This window comes from Balaenoptera physalus (genome assembly GCF_965194825.1).
Source record: "Balaenoptera physalus genome assembly, chromosome: 12".
Taxonomy (NCBI): Eukaryota; Metazoa; Chordata; class Mammalia; order Artiodactyla; family Balaenopteridae; genus Balaenoptera; species Balaenoptera physalus.
In genome coordinates this window covers 93869920-93888212 of record NC_138897.1, presented here as the reverse complement: position 1 = coordinate 93888212, position 18293 = coordinate 93869920, and the positions used below count along the sequence as shown (strand labels likewise).

The window sequence follows — 18293 nt, the reverse complement described above, 5'->3', positions numbered from 1 at the left end:
TCCATCCATGTTGCTGCAAGTGACATTATTTCATTCTTTTTAATGGCTGAGTAATATTCCATTGTATATATGTACTACATCTTCTTCATCCATGCATCTGTTGATGGATATTTAGGTTGTTTCCATGTCTTGGCTATTGTGAATAATGCTGCTATGAACTTTGAGGTGCAGGCATCTTTTCGAACTAGAGTTTTCTCCGGATATACACCCAGGTATGGGATTGCTGGATCATATGGTAGCTCTTTTTAGTTTTTTAAGGAACCTCCATACTGTTCTCCATAGGGGCTGCACCAATTTACATTCCCACCAACAGTGTAGGAGGGTTCCCTTTTCTCCACACCCTCTCCTGTGCTTTCCTCTTCATGATGCAAAGCTTTGCCGTAGCAAGCAAGGTTATCACACGAGAAGACCATAGCTGCCCTGTTTAAGATGGTTGGAGTGACCTTGTAAGGATATCCATGGGACCTTCACTAAGTAGCAAGCTCTTCTTGGTGTGGATGCAGAAAGAATCGTTACGCCATCAACAGCCCTCAGTGAAGGTGGCCATCTTGAATTGGTCATGGAGGATCCTTGGGGACCCTGCTAGGTGGCGTACCCTCTGGCCATGAGCTTGTCACTACCTCTCTTTTGTCCCTTGACTGCTCTAGCCTTAGATCTATGGAGAGCCGGGGTTACTGAAGGTCATTGTCTCCAACCAGCCACCTATTTGAATCTTGTGCCCATCTACCAAAACAGATCAGGGTTTTTCAGCCTTAGAACAGTGAGGGAGTGCTACGCCCCAGGAGAGAATCAGACCCCAGGGGAAGTGGAGTTTTATAATTTCCTAGTAGATAGATGGAGGTCCTAGAAGATGAGACCCTTGTTTTTCTTTTTCCCCTTCTTTTTTCCCATCATCTTAGGAAACTGTGAACCCAAGAATATCTGTCAAGTCACCAGGTTAAACTTAATATCCCACTGATATTTCAAAGTCTTCAAAATCTTCATTGCCCCAAAGGGAACCATCCATTTCCACTATTCAGGATGATCCTAGGCCCCCCTCTGTCCTGAGGGGGCACCTTCCTGGTCACCCTCCCCAGCCATCCCTCACCCTGGCAGCCGTGGGAGCCTCCGATGCCACACCAGGCAGTTCTCGCTGCTCTCTGTGTGAATCTCTGTGTTCCCAAGGGCCATTCTCCCAGACATGCCTGTCACATACGATTTACCGCAGGGAGGAGAGGCACAGAAACTGGAGGGTCCCTGGAGCAGAGCTCAGGCACCTACAAATGAGAAGACTTCCCTGACTGTATTTTCCTCCATGGATAAATCAACAAAATCTCAATCACCCCAGTTTTAAAACGCCTCGAGGAATATGCAAAACTCAGTGTTCTCCTTAAGGTGTTTGAAAATAACTGTGGTTGAGAGAGAGAGAGAGGAGAGAGAGAAAGCGTAAATAATGAGTCTGTGGCCTAAAGAATCCCTCAGCGATGTTTCCAGGACTGCAGAACTGACTCCTTCACGGAACGAGACAGAACCCAAACCACAGTGCCAAGAAGAAAGGGTTTTAATGAAAACCGGATGGCGCAAGGTTCATCTTTGGGACAATCCCATTTGGAAGAATGGTGTCGTCAAGATGCATTAGAAAGTCCACATTTCTCAGGGCTGTAAGATTAGACACAGCCCAGGCTGACAATATGTCTTCGTTATTCATTGCTGCAGAACGAATTACCCCAAAACTTAGCAGCTTAAGACAATGAACATTTTTTACTCATCACACTTTCTGAGGGTCAGAAGTCTGGGAATGGCATTTCTGGTGGTTCTGGCTCAGGATCTCTCGGCTGGGGCTGCAGGCATCTGACAGTTCGACTGGGGCTGGGTGATATGCTTCTGCAAAGTTAGTGCTTGTTGTTAGGACGCTTTGAACACAGAATTCTGTTAATGGCTGCTTGAGTGACCTCCCAACATGGCAGCAGCTGCTTCCAGAACCAGGGACCCAAGAGACAACAAGAAAGAAGCCATAGTGTCTTTAGGACCCAACTCTGGAAGTCACATGTCATCATTTCCACTATTCTGTTGGTAACACAGATTCGTCCTGTTCAGTTTGGGAGGGAACCACACAAGGCCCTTAATAGCAGGAGCTAAGAATCACAGGGGGGCCATCTTGGAGACTGGCTACTCCAATCTTCTCAGGGAGGCTGTCTCCAAGTAGCAACAAAAATGCCTTCCCCACATTGATTGGCTTATATCCAACAGCTCAGACAACCACTAAGGAAAGGGATCATATCTTTCCCAATGGCTCCAAGAAAAATCCAGAACTGGAGTCACTGATCTGACTTGAGTTAGGTGCCCATTCTCAAACCAGTCACCTTATCACTGGGGGATAATGGAAATCTTTGATGGGGCAGACATACATCCTATACCCACCTCCTCAGCAGGGGGGTAGAATCATCCCCCTTCAAATCACATGGCTGAGGTTGAAGGAAGGACAGTCCTCATGGAAAATGTAGGGGAGCTTTCTGATTTCCATAAGAAAGGGGAATGGACAGAGAGCAGGAAAGATCAACCAATATCAACCAAGGGTCCCCACTGCTTATTCACTCCTACAGCACCTCCACAGAGACGAAAGGTTAGCTGCTCTGAGGTTAGGTGTAAGGCCCTGAAGGGGATGAACTAAGCAGGTCAGCCTGCCCACTCCTGGCCCTGCTCCCCACTCACCAGACACAAGAGCACCTGTGGTTCAAACTCGGCTGATTTCAAGTGGGATGAATGGGATGGTGAGATTCCCTCACTGCCTTTCTATGGCTAGACGAGTTGTTCACAGCACAGCAGACTGTGCTCTGTTTCCTCCCAACTTCTGAGATGCTTTCAAGTATATGAAGGCTTTGAAGATAATTCCCAGTCAGTCTTGATGCCCCTCAAACCACTGAGACAGATCAATATGTGCAATTACAATTTTCCCTTTTTTGGCGGATGTGTAATTGGACAGAAAAACGGCCTGAGCTGTATGTGTCAATATATAGATCTTGGCAAGGAGGGTAATCTATTACCAGCAGCTATTAATCATCTTCTACACCTGCTTGAGTGGATCTGAGTAACTTTGAGTTGGAGGATGTGGATCATCTGAGATTCTAGTCTTGATAATCAGGCCCCCAAAATATCAAAGGAATTTGCTTGGTGTCACAGTGGCAAAGCCAGAGGTTGAATCTCACCTCCTGACTTCCCAATATACGTCGTTGGTTTGGGCTACAAGAGCATCCAACCCCATCTCCTATTGTCACTCCAAATTCCTTTGCGATTACCTTACTCTGTTGTGTGCATGCTTGGTGGGAGAGTACAGGCAGGTGGCTGATCTTCTGTCACAAAAGTCAGAGGTCACCTGGAGAGTCCCTGAATCACAACCTTCAGATCTGTACTGGGTGCCCAGCCAGCAGGTGGGCTCAGAGTCTAAGCTTGGCTAACCAGGTAGATGCTCTCGAGGGCCGTTAACTCTCAAACAAGTGACCCGAGGACAGAAGAAGCAAATGAAATACATCCATCCCATCAGGAGTTACTCATCCAGTTTGTTCCTGCTTGGAACCATTTTTGTAGTTTCTGCTTCCCAGTCTCCAAAGCTACCCTGCTCCCTGCCTGTTTCCAGTCTCCCCCGTGATTCTGAGAGCTCCCAGTAGCCTTCCTGGAAATTATATTTTGCTTGTATTTATGACAGCGTCAGTCTCTTGCCTTCCATCAAACATCTTATCATTAAAAACTGGTCTTTCTATTATGTACTTCCTGATAATAAAAGGGCATTTCTGGTCTCCCAGGATGGCATCTAAGTCACAATCATTTGGGGATCTCTGGTGCCCTATGTTTTAATAAAGGCTCCTATTGTGGTACAAGCTAAGCTTGTAGGAAAAAGGAAATAGAGACATTTATTACATCCTTCCTCAACCTCTGCGCAATCGACATTTTGATGCCGGATAATTATTTATTTGGGGGAGGGGGCGATCCTGTGTATCATAGGATGTTTTACAGCACCCCTGGTCTCTACCCACAAGGTGTCAGGAGGCACCCCTCCCCCGTGTGGCAGTGGAAAGCATCTCCAAATATTTCCAGGTGCCCGATGGTGGGCGCGGGCAAAAGTGCTTCTGGCTGAGAACCACTCAGAGCTGTGTCACCACCACGGTGTCCTCATTCCAGCCCACGGGGAGAAAAGGGAGAAACGAAAAGCAGGAGAGGGGCTTCCCTGGTGGCGCAGTGGTTGAGAATCTGCCTGCCAATTCAGGGGACACGGGTTTGAGCCCTGGTCTGGGAAGATCCCACATGACGCGGAGCAGCTAGGCCCGTGAGCCACAACTACTGAGCCTGCGCGTCTGGAGCCTGTGCTCTGCAACAAGAGAGGCCGCGATAGTGAGAGGTCCGCGCACCGCGATGAAGAGTGGCCCCCGCTTGCCACAACTAGAGAAAGCCTGCGCACAGAAACGAAGACCCAACACAGCCATAAATAAATAAATTAAAAAAAAAAAAAAAAGAAAGAAAAGCAGGAGAGAGCGAGCAATCTCCTTTCGGACGGCCGTGATCCTGACTTTGCTCATCATCTGTCTTCCACTCACATCCGGTTAGCCTGAACTTGTCATGGGTCTACACATAGCTGCAAGGGATGCTGGGAAATGTCTCCACCTGGGCTGCCCTGTGCCAGGATCAAGGGCGGGGAATCCTTTTCTTAAAAGGAAGACAAGAAGAATGGATTCTGGGGACAATGGGTAAGCTGTGTCACAGGCCCTAGAGCCCATCTCACAGGCTCTCCCAGAGGTGGTGCAAAGAAGGCCTGTGGATTCCAGTCTCCTTGGCTGCATATGTGTGGAGATGATAAATAGACATACATGCACATACGCACGTATATACGTATATAAATACATATACCTTTATGCACATGTATACATACATATACACATGCAGACATGTCCATATATAGATACATAAACGTTTATGCACATACATACATATACCTATATACACATGCCTGTACACACATCTGTGTGTATACGCATACACACACTTCATATATATGTATATAAATAATATATATATTCTCTTTTTATTATGTTCCCCAGAGACAGGGGGACCTAGAAAAGTCTGTGGGCATTATCTTCAGTGGGCAAAAGCCTTCTCCTTAGTGCTGCAGTGAAGTCCATGGGTTGAGAGCAAAAGCTTTGGGATCATGGGTGAGGGTCTGAGCTTGCGGCCCCTGCTAACCCCGTTTTACAGAAGAAGCGTTCAGGATAAAGAGAGCAGAGGCTGTGGGATCAGACGGTCTCTGATTTGAATCTGTGCTCGGCCACTCCCCAGCTGTGTGCCTACTTGTTCAGTCCATCCCTCTAATCCTCAATTGTTTTACGTGGGAAACGGGACTAATAATTGTACGTCTAGAGAGAGTTGGGAGGAGACATGATGAAATAATGCACTTTGCCTGGTTACAGTCAGTCCTCATAAACAGAACTTATCATGGTTGTAAATATCACGGGGTTCATCTTTCACGGGTGATGAGGAGTGGATTTCAGCATTGGACCACGTCAGCAGTTCCTAAAATCCACTTGGAGAGCTTTTACAAAATATGGCTTGAAAGATCCTCCCCCGACCCCCGCCCCAAGAAGTTTTGAGTTGGTAGGGCTCGGGCAGGGCCTAGGAGTTTGTATTTTTAAAAGCTTCCCCAGTTGACTCTGACGTATAGCCAGGCTTGGGAACCAGCCCGCTCAATGCTGAGAGTTTTTATTCCAGTTCTTTAACTTCGCTCTCCGCCCTTTTATCGTCATGCCAGAAATCCCAGCATCAGTCCTTTTTCTAGCCATTAATAAGCATTTAAGACTCTGCGGTCCTTCTCCCTTCCAGTGCTAATCAATAGCATTCCTCTTAGCATTTGGCTTTCACCTGCAGGTGCTGGGTGGGTTCCTGAGGTCAGAGATGGGCAAAGAATGCTCTCCTTAAACAACAGCCCTGGCTTGCAGCACTGGATTCAGGATAGTCTGCATTACTGAGCCATTCAACAGAGATCTGATTTAAGGCAGCCCTTGGCTCGAGAAGCAGTCAGTAGAATGCTGTCGGGAAGACCAATGCTGAATGCTGGGGAGGGGTGATGAGTAGAGGTTGGGTGCAGAGGATGGCCGCTGGTCCCAGACACTGGTGCCTCCGATGATGAATCAGCCTCTAGGAGCAGGCTTCAAGGAGATCCGTTCTTGCATGGGGCCTGTGTGGAGTTATTTAGATACCTCGCCAAGCGCTCCCCCCGAAAAGAAAGATTCTCTCTCCAAAGTACACTAGGCGATTTATCCCACAACTGGACCTGCACATTTGCACAAAGACAGATGTAGGCCTAACGATATTTCTTGCAGAGCTCTTTGTAATGACAGAACCCTGGAAACAATCTAAATGTCCATAAACAGGGAACTGGCTACAGAGTCCATGGGGCTCCTCTGGGTCTCTGAGTTATAACCAGCTCTCAGGCCCCAAGGGGTCAGTACAGGCTTCCAAGGCCTCTTCTCAACCCGTAAGTGTCTCCAAGCTTCTGGGACAGTATACTCTACTGGTGTGATGCATTGACTGCAAAAAGGGGCTCCAATTCTTTTCCCTGTGTTTCACACCATCTTCAACATGACTTTGAAGTGCCTCCTATTAAGAGGTAGAGTGTATTTCCCCACCCTTTGGATTTGAGCTAGTCTTGTCACTTGCTTTAGCCCACAAAGTATGGTGGAAGTGACACTGTGTCTTTTCCACACCTAGGTCTCAAGAGGCCTGCTCCTCCTCACTCTTTGGAGCTCGCTGCCTCCCTGTCAACAAGCCTGGGGTAGCCTGCCAGAGAATGAGTCATGTAGAGCAGTAAAGGAAATCCAGTCATCCTGTCAAGGCCCCAGACACCCAAGAGTCCAGCCAAAATCAGCAAAATCGATCTAACAGTCAACTCACCAACTGACATAGGAACATCAGTAAGCCCAACCAAGATCAGAAGAAATGTCCAGCCAATGCACAGACTCAGGAACTAAAGAAATATTTATGAATTTAAGCAACTGGATTTTTGTGCTTGGATGTTACACAGCGATAGCTAACTGATACATGTTGGTAAGGCCATGATGATTCTTTAGTCTCCAGAGTCAGTGTGGCTTCCTGTTGCCACATAGGATTCTATAGTTTCCATGGTTATAGAGGGTCCGTGGGGTCTTCCCTGGACATATGAAGTCACCACAGGATCCCAGGAACCCCCTTCTATCATCATCAAAATAGGTGTCTCTGGGGAAGACGTTGGCCACAGTGCCACCAGAGCCATCAAGGGGGTGTTGTCACTGTGGGTGGCTCTGGAAAAGTCAACCTGGGTGTTGGCTGAGCTGCCCACCCCCCTGTTCACCAGCATGATGTCAACTCTAGCAGGAGTGCCCACACCGTGTCTCACACCAGGGACAGCTCTATGCCGTGGAGGTTATGTAAAGCATACTAAAAGGAATGAAGGACGTCTTTATATAATATGGAACACTCTGTGTTCTATCATTAAGTCAAACATGTGGATATAAGGACTAGGACTAGGTCACGCTTAATCAAAATCTACTATTACTGGAGCAATACATAAGAAACCAGTAACTAAACCCACACTTACATGGTCAATTAATCTATGTCAAAGGAGGCAAGAATATACAGTGGAAAAAGGACAACCTCTTTAATAAATGGTGTTGGGGAAAATGGATAGCTATATGCAAAAGAATCAAACTGGACTACATCCTCACACCATATACAAAAATAAACACTATATATACACAATGGAATATTACTCAGCCATAAAAAAGAATGAAATATTGCCATTTGTGAAAACGTGGATGAATCTAGAGGGTATTATGCTGAGTGAAATGAGTCAGAGAAAAACAAATACCACAATCTCACTTATATGTGGAATCTAAAAAGCAAAACAGGGGCTTCCCTGGTGGCACAGTGGTTGAGAATCTGCCCGCTAATGCAGGGGACACGGGTTCGAGCCGTGGTCTGGGAGGATCCCACATGCCGCGGAGCAACTAGGTCCGTGAGCCACAACTACTGCGCCTGCGCGTCTGGAGCCTGTGCTCTGCAACAAGAGAGGCCGCGATAGTGAGAGGCCCGCGCACTGTGATGAAGAGTGGCCCCTGCTTGCCACAACTAGAGAAAGCCCTTGCACAGAAACGAAGACCCAACACAGCCAAAAAATAAATAAAATAAATTTAAAATATCACCTCTAAAAATAAATAAATAAATAAAAATAAAAAAATAAAAAGCAAAACAAAAAACAGATGCGTAGAAACAGAGAAAAAAGAGGTGGTTGCCAGAGGGGAGAGTGTGGGGGGCAAAATAGGTGAAGGGGATTAAGAGGTACAAACCTGTATTCATATATTAAATAAGTCATGGGGATGTAATATACAGCATAAGGAATACGGTCAATAATATTGTAATAACTTTGTATGGGGACAGATGGTTACTAGACTTATTGTGGTGATCATTTCATAATTATGCAAATATCAAATCACTGTACAGTACACCTAAAACTATATTTCAATTAAAAAATAAAAACAATAATAAATCTTAAAAAATAAGAAACTAGTAACTCTGTTTGACTCTGGAAAGAATCAGAGGACAAAAGGTGGAGTGGGAAGGATATTTGTTTTGTCTTCTTGACTTATTATTTATGCTAGAGAAGCAGTACAGCATGGTGGCTTAAGGCCTGGACTTGGGGCCAGAATGCCTGGGCTCAGATTCTGAGTTCCTTGGTACTTGCCCAAGATCATACATCTCATAAGTAGCAGACCCAGGATATGAAATTAGACAGGCTACCTCCAGAGCCTGCATTCTTAATCCCTGTTCCATAGATACATGTGGCATGTATGTACACACGTACACACAGCAACTCAAGGTGACAATCCCAACTTACATCTGTGTATGTCTGCTACAGATAAGACTCGCTTTAGGGGACCTCCCTGGTGGTCCAGTGGTTAAGACTTCACCTTCCAATGCAGGGGGTGAGGGTTCAATCCCTGATTGGGGAGCTAAGATCCCACATGCCTCACGGCCAAAAAACCAAAAGAACATAAAACATAAACAATATTGTAACAAATTCAATAAAGACTTTAAAAATGGTCCACATCAAAAAAAATCGTTAAAAAAAACACTCACTTTAATTCCTTCATTTTCTACTTTTGTTTTCAAGGCATTCAGCTGTCCCAGTGAGACCATAACTTCTCAGTGATTCAGTTGAATTCACCTTAGCTGAACACAATGCATGTTCCTTGTGATTTATATCTGCAGATGAAATGTCCTGTGTGAAACGTTATCATATTAATTGCAGCTTCTCAATCTGTTAACGGGGCTGCGCTGGCGATCATGCATTTATGACGCCAAGGCTGAGCCCAGAACTCACTCAACTTGGTCGTTACCACAAGGTAATGATAAGTAGACCTGTCCGTGATGCTTATCAACCCAGTGGAGAATAAAGAAGAATAAAAATATGTGCTCATCTAGATGCAAGACCTGGACAGTAATTGGGAGACATTGAGAGTAATTGGGTTGTATTTCCAAATCTGCAAGATTAGAGGGAGGTTGGCCAAGCCAGAAAAGCTATACCTGGAGAAAAGGTAGCCAGGTAAAGCTTAAGTAATCCCATGAAGAACAGAGGCTGAAGCTTGGGGTGGGAGGGGCAAGGAGAAATTTGATGCATAAATCTTACACAAGTTACGAATTCTGCAGTCAACACAAAGGATAAATCTTTATTAACGGATTCCAGAGGTCTGGGCTGGGTGATAATCAATAAAGGCTCCTCCTTCCCCAAGAGAGATGGTGGCAGTGGTCTGTCAGCATTGTAGGAAGCCCCAAGGAAAGCTTACCAAGCCTCTTGCATCCCCAGCTGTGCTACTGTGAAATTACCCCAAAACCACCTTTCCTGATTTCAAAGATGACTCTGAATAACCAGAGCTCCTAACTCTCACGTGCCATTTTGATTAAAATTTTAGGCATTTTTTAAAAAATTTATTTATTTTATTTATTTTTGGCTGTGTTGGGTCTTCGTTTCTGTGCGAGGGCTTGCTCTAGTTGTGGCGAGCGGGGGCCACTCTTCATCGCGGTGCGCGGGCCTCTCACTGTCGCGGCCTCTCTTGTTGCGGAGCACAGGCTCCAGACGCGCAGGCTCAGTAGTTGTGGCTCACGGGCCTAGTTGCTCCGTGGCATGTGGGATCCTCCCAGACCAGGGCTCGAACCCGTGTCCCCTGCATTGGCAGGCGGATTCTCAACCACTGCGCCACCAGGGAAACCCAAGGCATTTCTGCTATGCTGTCTGTCCACTGACGGTATGAAAATGACAAAGTAACGTGTGCAAGGCCTTGATGTGACTACATAATGATGTCCTTGGATAGAGGAATCTTAATTCTACAAGGCTTGAGAGGGACCACGTACAGGAAGCTTAGCCAGGACCTATACAGAGGGCACACGGCTGCCAGATAATTGCCAAAAGCAGCAAATCCCACCTCCATTATATCCAAATTAATAATATTTCTAGCCTACTGTACTATCTAAATGATGTGATACAACTGGCAATAGTGATGGGAAATTGCTCTCAGGTACCTTGTTTGGAGAGGATGCAGAGAGAATCCACAGGAGCATCAAAATAAACCTTGTCCACCAAATAAGTCACTATTCTTGTGACCACAGTAAGAGGCTTTCCCGACCTGCCTCATTGTTTGGCATTATCTTGAGTGTGGGCAGTTTTACCGTTCAAGAGAGGCAATGGAATATCCTTAAAAGGCAAGAACTAGACCCAGACTCCCTGGGTTCAATGTCTGGCCCTTCCACTTTTTACTTTGATGCACTTAATTGATCATCTCTCACCTTTCATTTTCTAATCTGTAAAATGGAAATAATAGTGAACTCCCTTAAAATATAATTGTGAGCACTGAGTTAATAGATACAAACTACTTACAACCATTTCTGACACAGCAAGAGTTTAATGAGTGTTTGGCATATTATCTTTTTATCTTCAGCCCCAGGATGTTTTAAAAATACCTCACCTCTCCTTCCCTGTGGCAAAAAAATGGCATTTTCTTATAAGAAGCTTATTTAAGATGGTCAGTTTTCTTGGTGGCAAGCAACGGAAATTGACCCATTATTGGAAAGATATCAGAGACAGGGATAAAAAACCTGGAAAATGAGCAGGAACCAAGTGGACTACAGAGACCCAGATATTGGAAACCACGGCAAAGGTGACAAAAGCCACTTAATGTCCCGGCCACAGGTGTGACCTCCTATATCCCCTACCTCTCTGTACCTGTTAATCAAGAATCAGAATCTTGGAGAAAGAATCAGGTTGGCCAAGTACAGGCCACGTGTTGACCCCTCGCTGTCAGAGACAGAATCTTACTCTTTCAGCTTCTACAGCAGAGAACAGTGAGGGCTTCCCTAAAAGGATCACCGGTGTTTCACAATCAAAAGATGACAAAGGTCCACCCCAATGGGAGCCGCTAATTTCTGAGTAATGTTCCCTCAGAAAACAGAGGGGGTCCCACCAATAGATCCAGAAGAGTTAAAACCCAAGAACCCATGCAGTAACATGGATGGACCTAGAGATTATCATACCAAGCAAAGTAAGTCAAAGACAAATATCATATGATATCGTATGTGGAATCTAAAATATGACACAAATGAACTTATCTACGAAAAAGAAACAGACTCACAGACATAGAGAACAGACTTGTGGTTGCCAAGGAGGGGTGGGGTGTGAGAGGGATGGATTAGGAATTTGGGATTAGCAGATGCAAACTAGTATATACAGAATGGATAAACAACAAGGTCCTACTGTATAGCACAGGGAACTATATTCAACACCCTGTGATAAACCATAATGGAAAAGAATATATATGTATAAGAGTCACTATGCTTGCTGTACAGCAGAAATTAACACACCATTGTAATCAACTATACTTCAATAAAATTTAAAAAAAAACAAAACCAAAGAACCAAGAACCCATCTGGGCTATTTGATGGAATCTAAAGCAAAAACTTGGGCTCGAAAGGGCTGTAATTCTCATTCTCCCCTCCCCTCCTATTTCTTCCCAGTTCCTGGACGCAAAGAATTACTGAAATCAAATACAGCAATTGAAGCTGCCTATTGTCTCCTGGTATGTAATACATCACAGTGGCACCTTTACACTCAGCTATCCATCTGAATGGCCTCTGGTGTGTGGTTCACACAATGGTTATTGTTGTGAAAAGAGACCCAGGAATACGCTCTTGCATTACTCACTTCATTTATTTTGAGACAATATTTGGAGCTACTTCATTAAATTTGCTTAAAGTGTCCTGTCATTTTTCCCTCTGCCAGGGTCTGTTTCACACAGATAATATAACACACAGAGGGTGAAAAGTTTCCTTGGAAAGGAATAGAAATTATTTAACGTGATTTATAGATCAGCCTGAGCGTTTGTCTTTTCTCCCCTCAAAGGTTCCAAAGAGCATGAAATATTTCGTTAGTAAACATACCGGTGATTTGGTTTCTAAATGGCTGAGACATTAAGCTGTTGTTCTTCAAGATGAAAAGAGACCCCGTTTTGGCACTGTTTTTTGTTTTTTGGAGGAGAAGGTTTCTCTGTGTAAAGCTAGCTCTGACAGCAGAGATGCTAAACAGGCACTATTGCGTGTACTTTTAACTTTTATCCACATGAGAGACCGAAATCTTCAACTGCTAGGCGATCTTGCTGTTCAATCTAAGGAAACAGCCGGATTCTGAGTGGCCGGCTCATTCAGGGCATATAGCTTTTTTACGATTAATGGCTTGGTTACCCGTTGCTGAGAGATGCTAGGTGAACCAGACCTTAAGAAACTTGTTGAGTTCAACTGGATTTAAAAGTCCCTTGCCCCAGTTTTACAGTGGGAACCCTGAGACCCCAGGTAGAACAACAGGACCTGATTGAAGATGAGTCGAAATGACAGAATGTCAGAATTCCTAACCCAATGCTCATCCTGTTAGACATACGGGCTCCAAAATTATCCAGAGATGAATCTACAGAGAAACAAGAAACCAGGATGTGTTTATTTTTACTTCTCCAGCTTTCAGGAAAGGGAGAAAGTTCTGTAAGAGTGCAATTGTGTGTACCTGCAGTGGGGCTGATGTTCACTGCTGTGCCCCTGCAGGTGTGCAGAGCCAGGTCCACTCTGATTGGTCAGGGTTAGTACTAGTTATTAAATATTTTGAATACAACCACTGCGTCCATCAAGAGAGGATCAGTTAAAAGAGGGCATAGTGAAAAGATGCTCAACATCACTAATTATTAGAGAAATGCAAACAAAACTACAGTGAGGTACCACCTCACACCGGTCAGAATGGCCGTCATTAAAAAGTCTCCGGAGGGCGGAGTCAAGATGGCGGTATGGAAAGACGCAGACTTAGTGTCTCCCCACAACTAGGGAGCCTGCCAGCCGCTGGTGGGAAATTCTGACACCAAGGAAATGGGAGGAACCCCAGAGTGAACCGGTAGGACAGGGGGGAGGGACTGAGGGGGGAGGAGAAGTGGAGGCCAGAAAGGATCGGTGCCCCTGAGGCCGGGGAGATCAGGAGAGGCAGACGGGAGGGACTCTCCAGAAGGAGCGGGACAGGAGCAGAGGGCGATGGCCTGGCCCACTGGGGCGGGGAGCCTGCTGAGCTCCCAGGCCATCTGCTGCCCTCCAAAGCCCCCTCCAGGTCACGTGGGTCCTGGGGGCACAGGAAGGAGGCCAAGCGGAGAACAGGAGAGGCAGGCACGAGAGGCCCTCCCAGACCGGGGGAGCAGGAGAGGAGAGGAGGGCGTTTGCCCCGCCCACTCGAGCCCAGGAAGCCTGCTGGGCTCCCAGGTGAGGTCCCCGCCCTGAGACCAGAGGTGGGGGGCACGCCTGGGCCCCTTCTGTTCCTTGAGCCTAAGCCCCGCCCACCACGGCTCCCAGGGCCTTTTCCAGCCCTGTGGGTCCTGCGCATTGGCCCTGCCCACCACCCAAACCTCACCCTGGCTTAGGCCCCGCCCTCCACAGCCAAGGCCTTTTCCTCTGCCTTTTTTTTTTTTCCCTCCTCCTCTTTTTTACTATTGTGCTACCGATGTACCTTCCGGTTGTTGATTCTTCTATATTTTTATTTTTACATTCTTTCTAACATATCTGTTAATTTCCTAGTCTAATTTTATTTTTTACTTTGTTATTTTTCTGGTTTTTTTTTTTTTTTTTGCCACCCACGTGGCTTTGTGGGATCTTGGTTCGAGAGCCCAGGGTTGGGCGGAAGCTCCTGCAGTGGGAGCTCCAAGTCCAAACCACTGGACTAACAGAGAACCTCAGACCCCAGGGAATATTCATCAGGGTGAGGTCTCACAGAGGTTCTCATCTCAGCACCAAGACCCAGCTCTACCAAATAGCCTACAAACTCCAGTGTTGGAAGCCTCAGGCCAAACAACCAGTAAAACAGGAACACAATCCCACTCATTAAAAAAAAAAAAAAAAGAGACAGCAAAAAAATGTGTCACAGATGAAGGAGCAAGGTAAAAACCTACAAGACCAAATAAATGAAGAGGAAATAGGCAATCTACCTGAAAAAGAATTCAGAGTAATGATAGTAAAGATGATCCAGAATCTCAGAAATAGAATGGAAGCACAGGTTGAGAAAATACAAGAAATGTTTAACAAAGATCTAAGAGAACTAAAGAACAAACAAACAGAGATGAACAGCACAGTAACTGAAATGAAAAATACACTAGAAGGAATCAATAACAGAATAACTGAGGCAGAAGAATGAATAAGGGAGCTGGAACACAAAATGTTGGAAATAACTGCCGAGGAGCAGAATAAAGAAAAAAGAGTGAAAAGAATTGAAGACAATCTCAGAGACCTCTGGGACAACACTAAACGCACGAACATTCGAATTATAGGGGTCCCAGAAGAAGAAGAGAAAAAGAAAGGGTCTGAGAAAATATTTGAAGAGATTATATTTGAAAACTTCCCTAATATGGGAAAGGAAAGAGTTAATCAAGTCTCATACAGGATAAACCCTAGGAAAAACATATTAAACTAACAAAAATTAAATTCAAAGAAACAATATTAAAAGCAGCAAGGGAAGAACAAAAAATAACATACAAAGGAATCCCCTTAAGGACATCAGCTGGTTTTTCAGTGGAAACTCTGCAGGTGAGTGGCAGGATATACTTAAAGTGATGAAAGAGAAAAACCTACAACCAAAATTACTCTACCCAGCAAGGATCTCATTCAGATTTGATGGAGAAGTCAAAAGCTTTTCAGACAAGCAAAAGCTAAGAGAATTCAGCACCACCAAACCAGCTTTACAACAAATGCTAAAGGAACTTCTCTAAGTGGGAAACACAAGAGAAGAAAAAGACCCATAAAAACAAACCCAAAGCAATTCAGAAAATGGTAATAGGAACATATATATTGATAATGACCTTGAATGTAAATGGATTAAATGCCCCAACCAAAAGATACAGACTAACTGAGGGAGGACCTTCAAGAAGGCGGAGGAGAAAGACATGGAGATCACCTTCCTCCCCACAAATACATCAAAAATACATCTACATGTGGAACAACTCCGACAGAACACCTACTGAGTGCTGGCAGAAGACCTCAGACTTCCCAAAAGGCAAGAAACTCCCCACATACCTGGGTAGGGCAAAAGAAAAAAGGAAAAACAGAGGCAAAAGAAAAGGGATGGGACCCGCACCTCGGGGAAGGAGCTGTGAAGGAGGAAAAGTTTCCACACACTAGGAAGCCCCTTCACTGGCGGAGATGGGGGGTGGCGGGGGGGAAGCTTTGGAGCCACAGAGGAGAGCACAGCCACAGGGGTGAGGAGGGCAAAGCAGAGAGATTCCTGCACAGAGGATAGGTGCCGACCAGCACTCACCAGGCTTGTCTGCTCACCCGCCGGGGCGGGCGGGGGCTGGGAGCTGAGGCTCGGGCTTTGGAGGTCAGATCCCAGGGACAGGACTGGGGTTGGCTGCATAAACACAGCCTGAAGGGGTTAGTGCGCCACAGCTAGCTGGGAGGGAGTCCGGGAAAAAGTCTGGAGCTGCCAAAGAGGCAAGAGACCATTGTTTTGGGGTGTGCGAGGAGAGGGGATTCAGAGCACCACCTACACGAGCCCCAGAGATATCAAAAAATACCTAGAAACAAATGACAATGAAAACATGATGACCCAAAACCTACAGGATGCAGCGAAAGCAGTTCTAAGCGGGAAGTTTATAGCAATATAATTCTACCTCAAGAAGCAAGAAAAATCTCAAATAAACAACCTAACCTTACAACTACTGCAATTAGAGAAAGAAGAACAAAAAAAAAAAAACCCAAAGTTAGCAGAAGGAAAGAAATCATAAAGATCAGATCAGAAATAAATGAAAAAGAAATGAAGGAAACAATAGCAAAGATCAATAAAACTAAAAGCTGGTTCTTTGAGAAGATAAACAAAACTGATAAACCATTAGCCAGACTCATGAAGAAAAAAAGGGAGAAGACTCAAATCAATAGAATTCGAAATGAAAAAGAAGTAACAACTAACACTGCAGAAAGACAAAGGATCATGAGAGATTACTACAAGCAACTATATGCCAATAAAATGGACAAGCTTGAAGAAATGGACAAATTCTTAGAAAAGCACAACCTTCTGAGAGTGAACCAGGAAGAAGTAGAAAATATAAACAGGCCAATCACAAGCACTGAAATTGAAACTGTGATTAAAAATCTTCCAACAAACAAAAGCCCAGGACCAGATGGCTTCACAGGCGAATTCTATCAAACATTTAGAGAAGAGCTAACACCTACCTTTCTCAAACTCTTCCAAAATATAGCAGAGGGATGAACATCCTAATCTCATTCTATGAGGTCACCATCACCCTGATACCAAAACCAGACAAAGATGTCACAAAAAAAGAAAACTACAGGCCAATATCACTGATGAACATAGATGTAAAAATCCTCAACAAAATACTAGCAAACAGAATCCAAAAGCACATTAAAAGGATCATACACCATGATCAAGTGGGGTTTATCCCAGGAATGCAAGGATTCTTCAATATACGCAAATCAATCAATGTGATAAACCATATTAACAAATTGAAGGAGAAAAACCATATGATTATCTCAACAGATGCAGAAAAAGCTTTTGACAAAATTCAACACCCATTTATGATAAAAACCCTCCAGAAAGTAAGCATAGAGGGAACTTACTTCAATATAATAAAGGCCCTATATGACAAACCCACAGCCAACATAGTTCTCAATGCTGAAAAACTGAAAGCATTTCCACTAAGATCAGGAACAAGACAAGGTTGCCCACTCTCACCACTATTATTCAACATACTTTTGGAAGTTTTAGCCACAGCAATCAGAGAAGAAAAAGAAATAAAAGGAAACTAAATTGGAAAAGAAGAAGTAAAACTGTCACTGTTTGCAGGTGACATGATACTATACATAGAGAATCCTAAAGATGCTACCAGAAAACTACTAGAGCTAATCAATGAATTTTGTAAAGTAACAGGATACAAAATTAATGCACAGAAATCTCTTGCATTCCTATACAGTAATGATGAAAAATCTGAAAGAGAAATTAAGGAAACACTCCCATTTACCACTGCAACAAAAAGAATAAAATACCTAGCAATAAACCTAGCTAAGGAGACAAAAGACCTGTATGCAGAAAACTATAAGACACTGATGAAAGATATTTAAGATGATACAAACAGATGGAGAGATATACCATGTTCTTGGATTGGAAGAATCAACATTGTGAAAATGACTATACTACCCAAAGCAATCTACAGATTCAATGCAATCCCTATCAAACTACCACTGGCATTTTTCACAGAGCTAGAACACAAAATTTCACAATTTGTATGGAAACACAAAAGACCCCGAATAGCCAAAGCAATCTTGAGAAAGAAAAATGGAGCTGGAGGAATCAGGCTCCCGGACTTCAGACTACACTACAAAGCTACAGTAATCAAGACAGTATGGTACTGGCACAAAAACAGAAATATAGATCAATTGGACAGGATAGAAAGCCCAGAGATAAACCCACACACACACGGTCACCTTATCTTTGATAAAGGAGGCAAGAATATACAATGGAGAAAAAACAGCCTCTTCAATAAGTGGTGCTGGGAAAACTGGACAGCTACATGTAAAAGGATGAAATTAGAACCCTCCCTAACACCATACACAAAAATAAACTCAAAATGGATTAAAGACCTAAATATAAGGCCAGACACTATCAAACTCCTAGAGGAAAACATAGGCAGAAAACTGTATAACATAAATCACAGCAAGAT

General features: G+C 44.4%; 1 protein-coding gene across 2 annotated transcripts in view; it reads right to left on the bottom strand.

Moving 5' to 3' along the window:
- Window positions 1-18293, bottom strand: part of GLT1D1 (glycosyltransferase 1 domain containing 1) — a 169597-nt gene that overhangs the window by 8725 nt on the left and 142579 nt on the right. Inside the window, exon 13 of one of the 2 annotated variants that reach the window (XM_082418304.1) lies at window positions 6038-9261. The exons of the other annotated variant lie outside the window; for it this stretch is intronic. Coding sequence (XP_082274430.1) covers window positions 9256-9261 — 6 coding nt within the window. The 3' untranslated portion in view covers window positions 6038-9255. Of the gene's footprint in view, window positions 1-6037; window positions 9262-18293 lie in introns of those variants that run through there. 2 annotated transcript variants of the gene reach the window in all.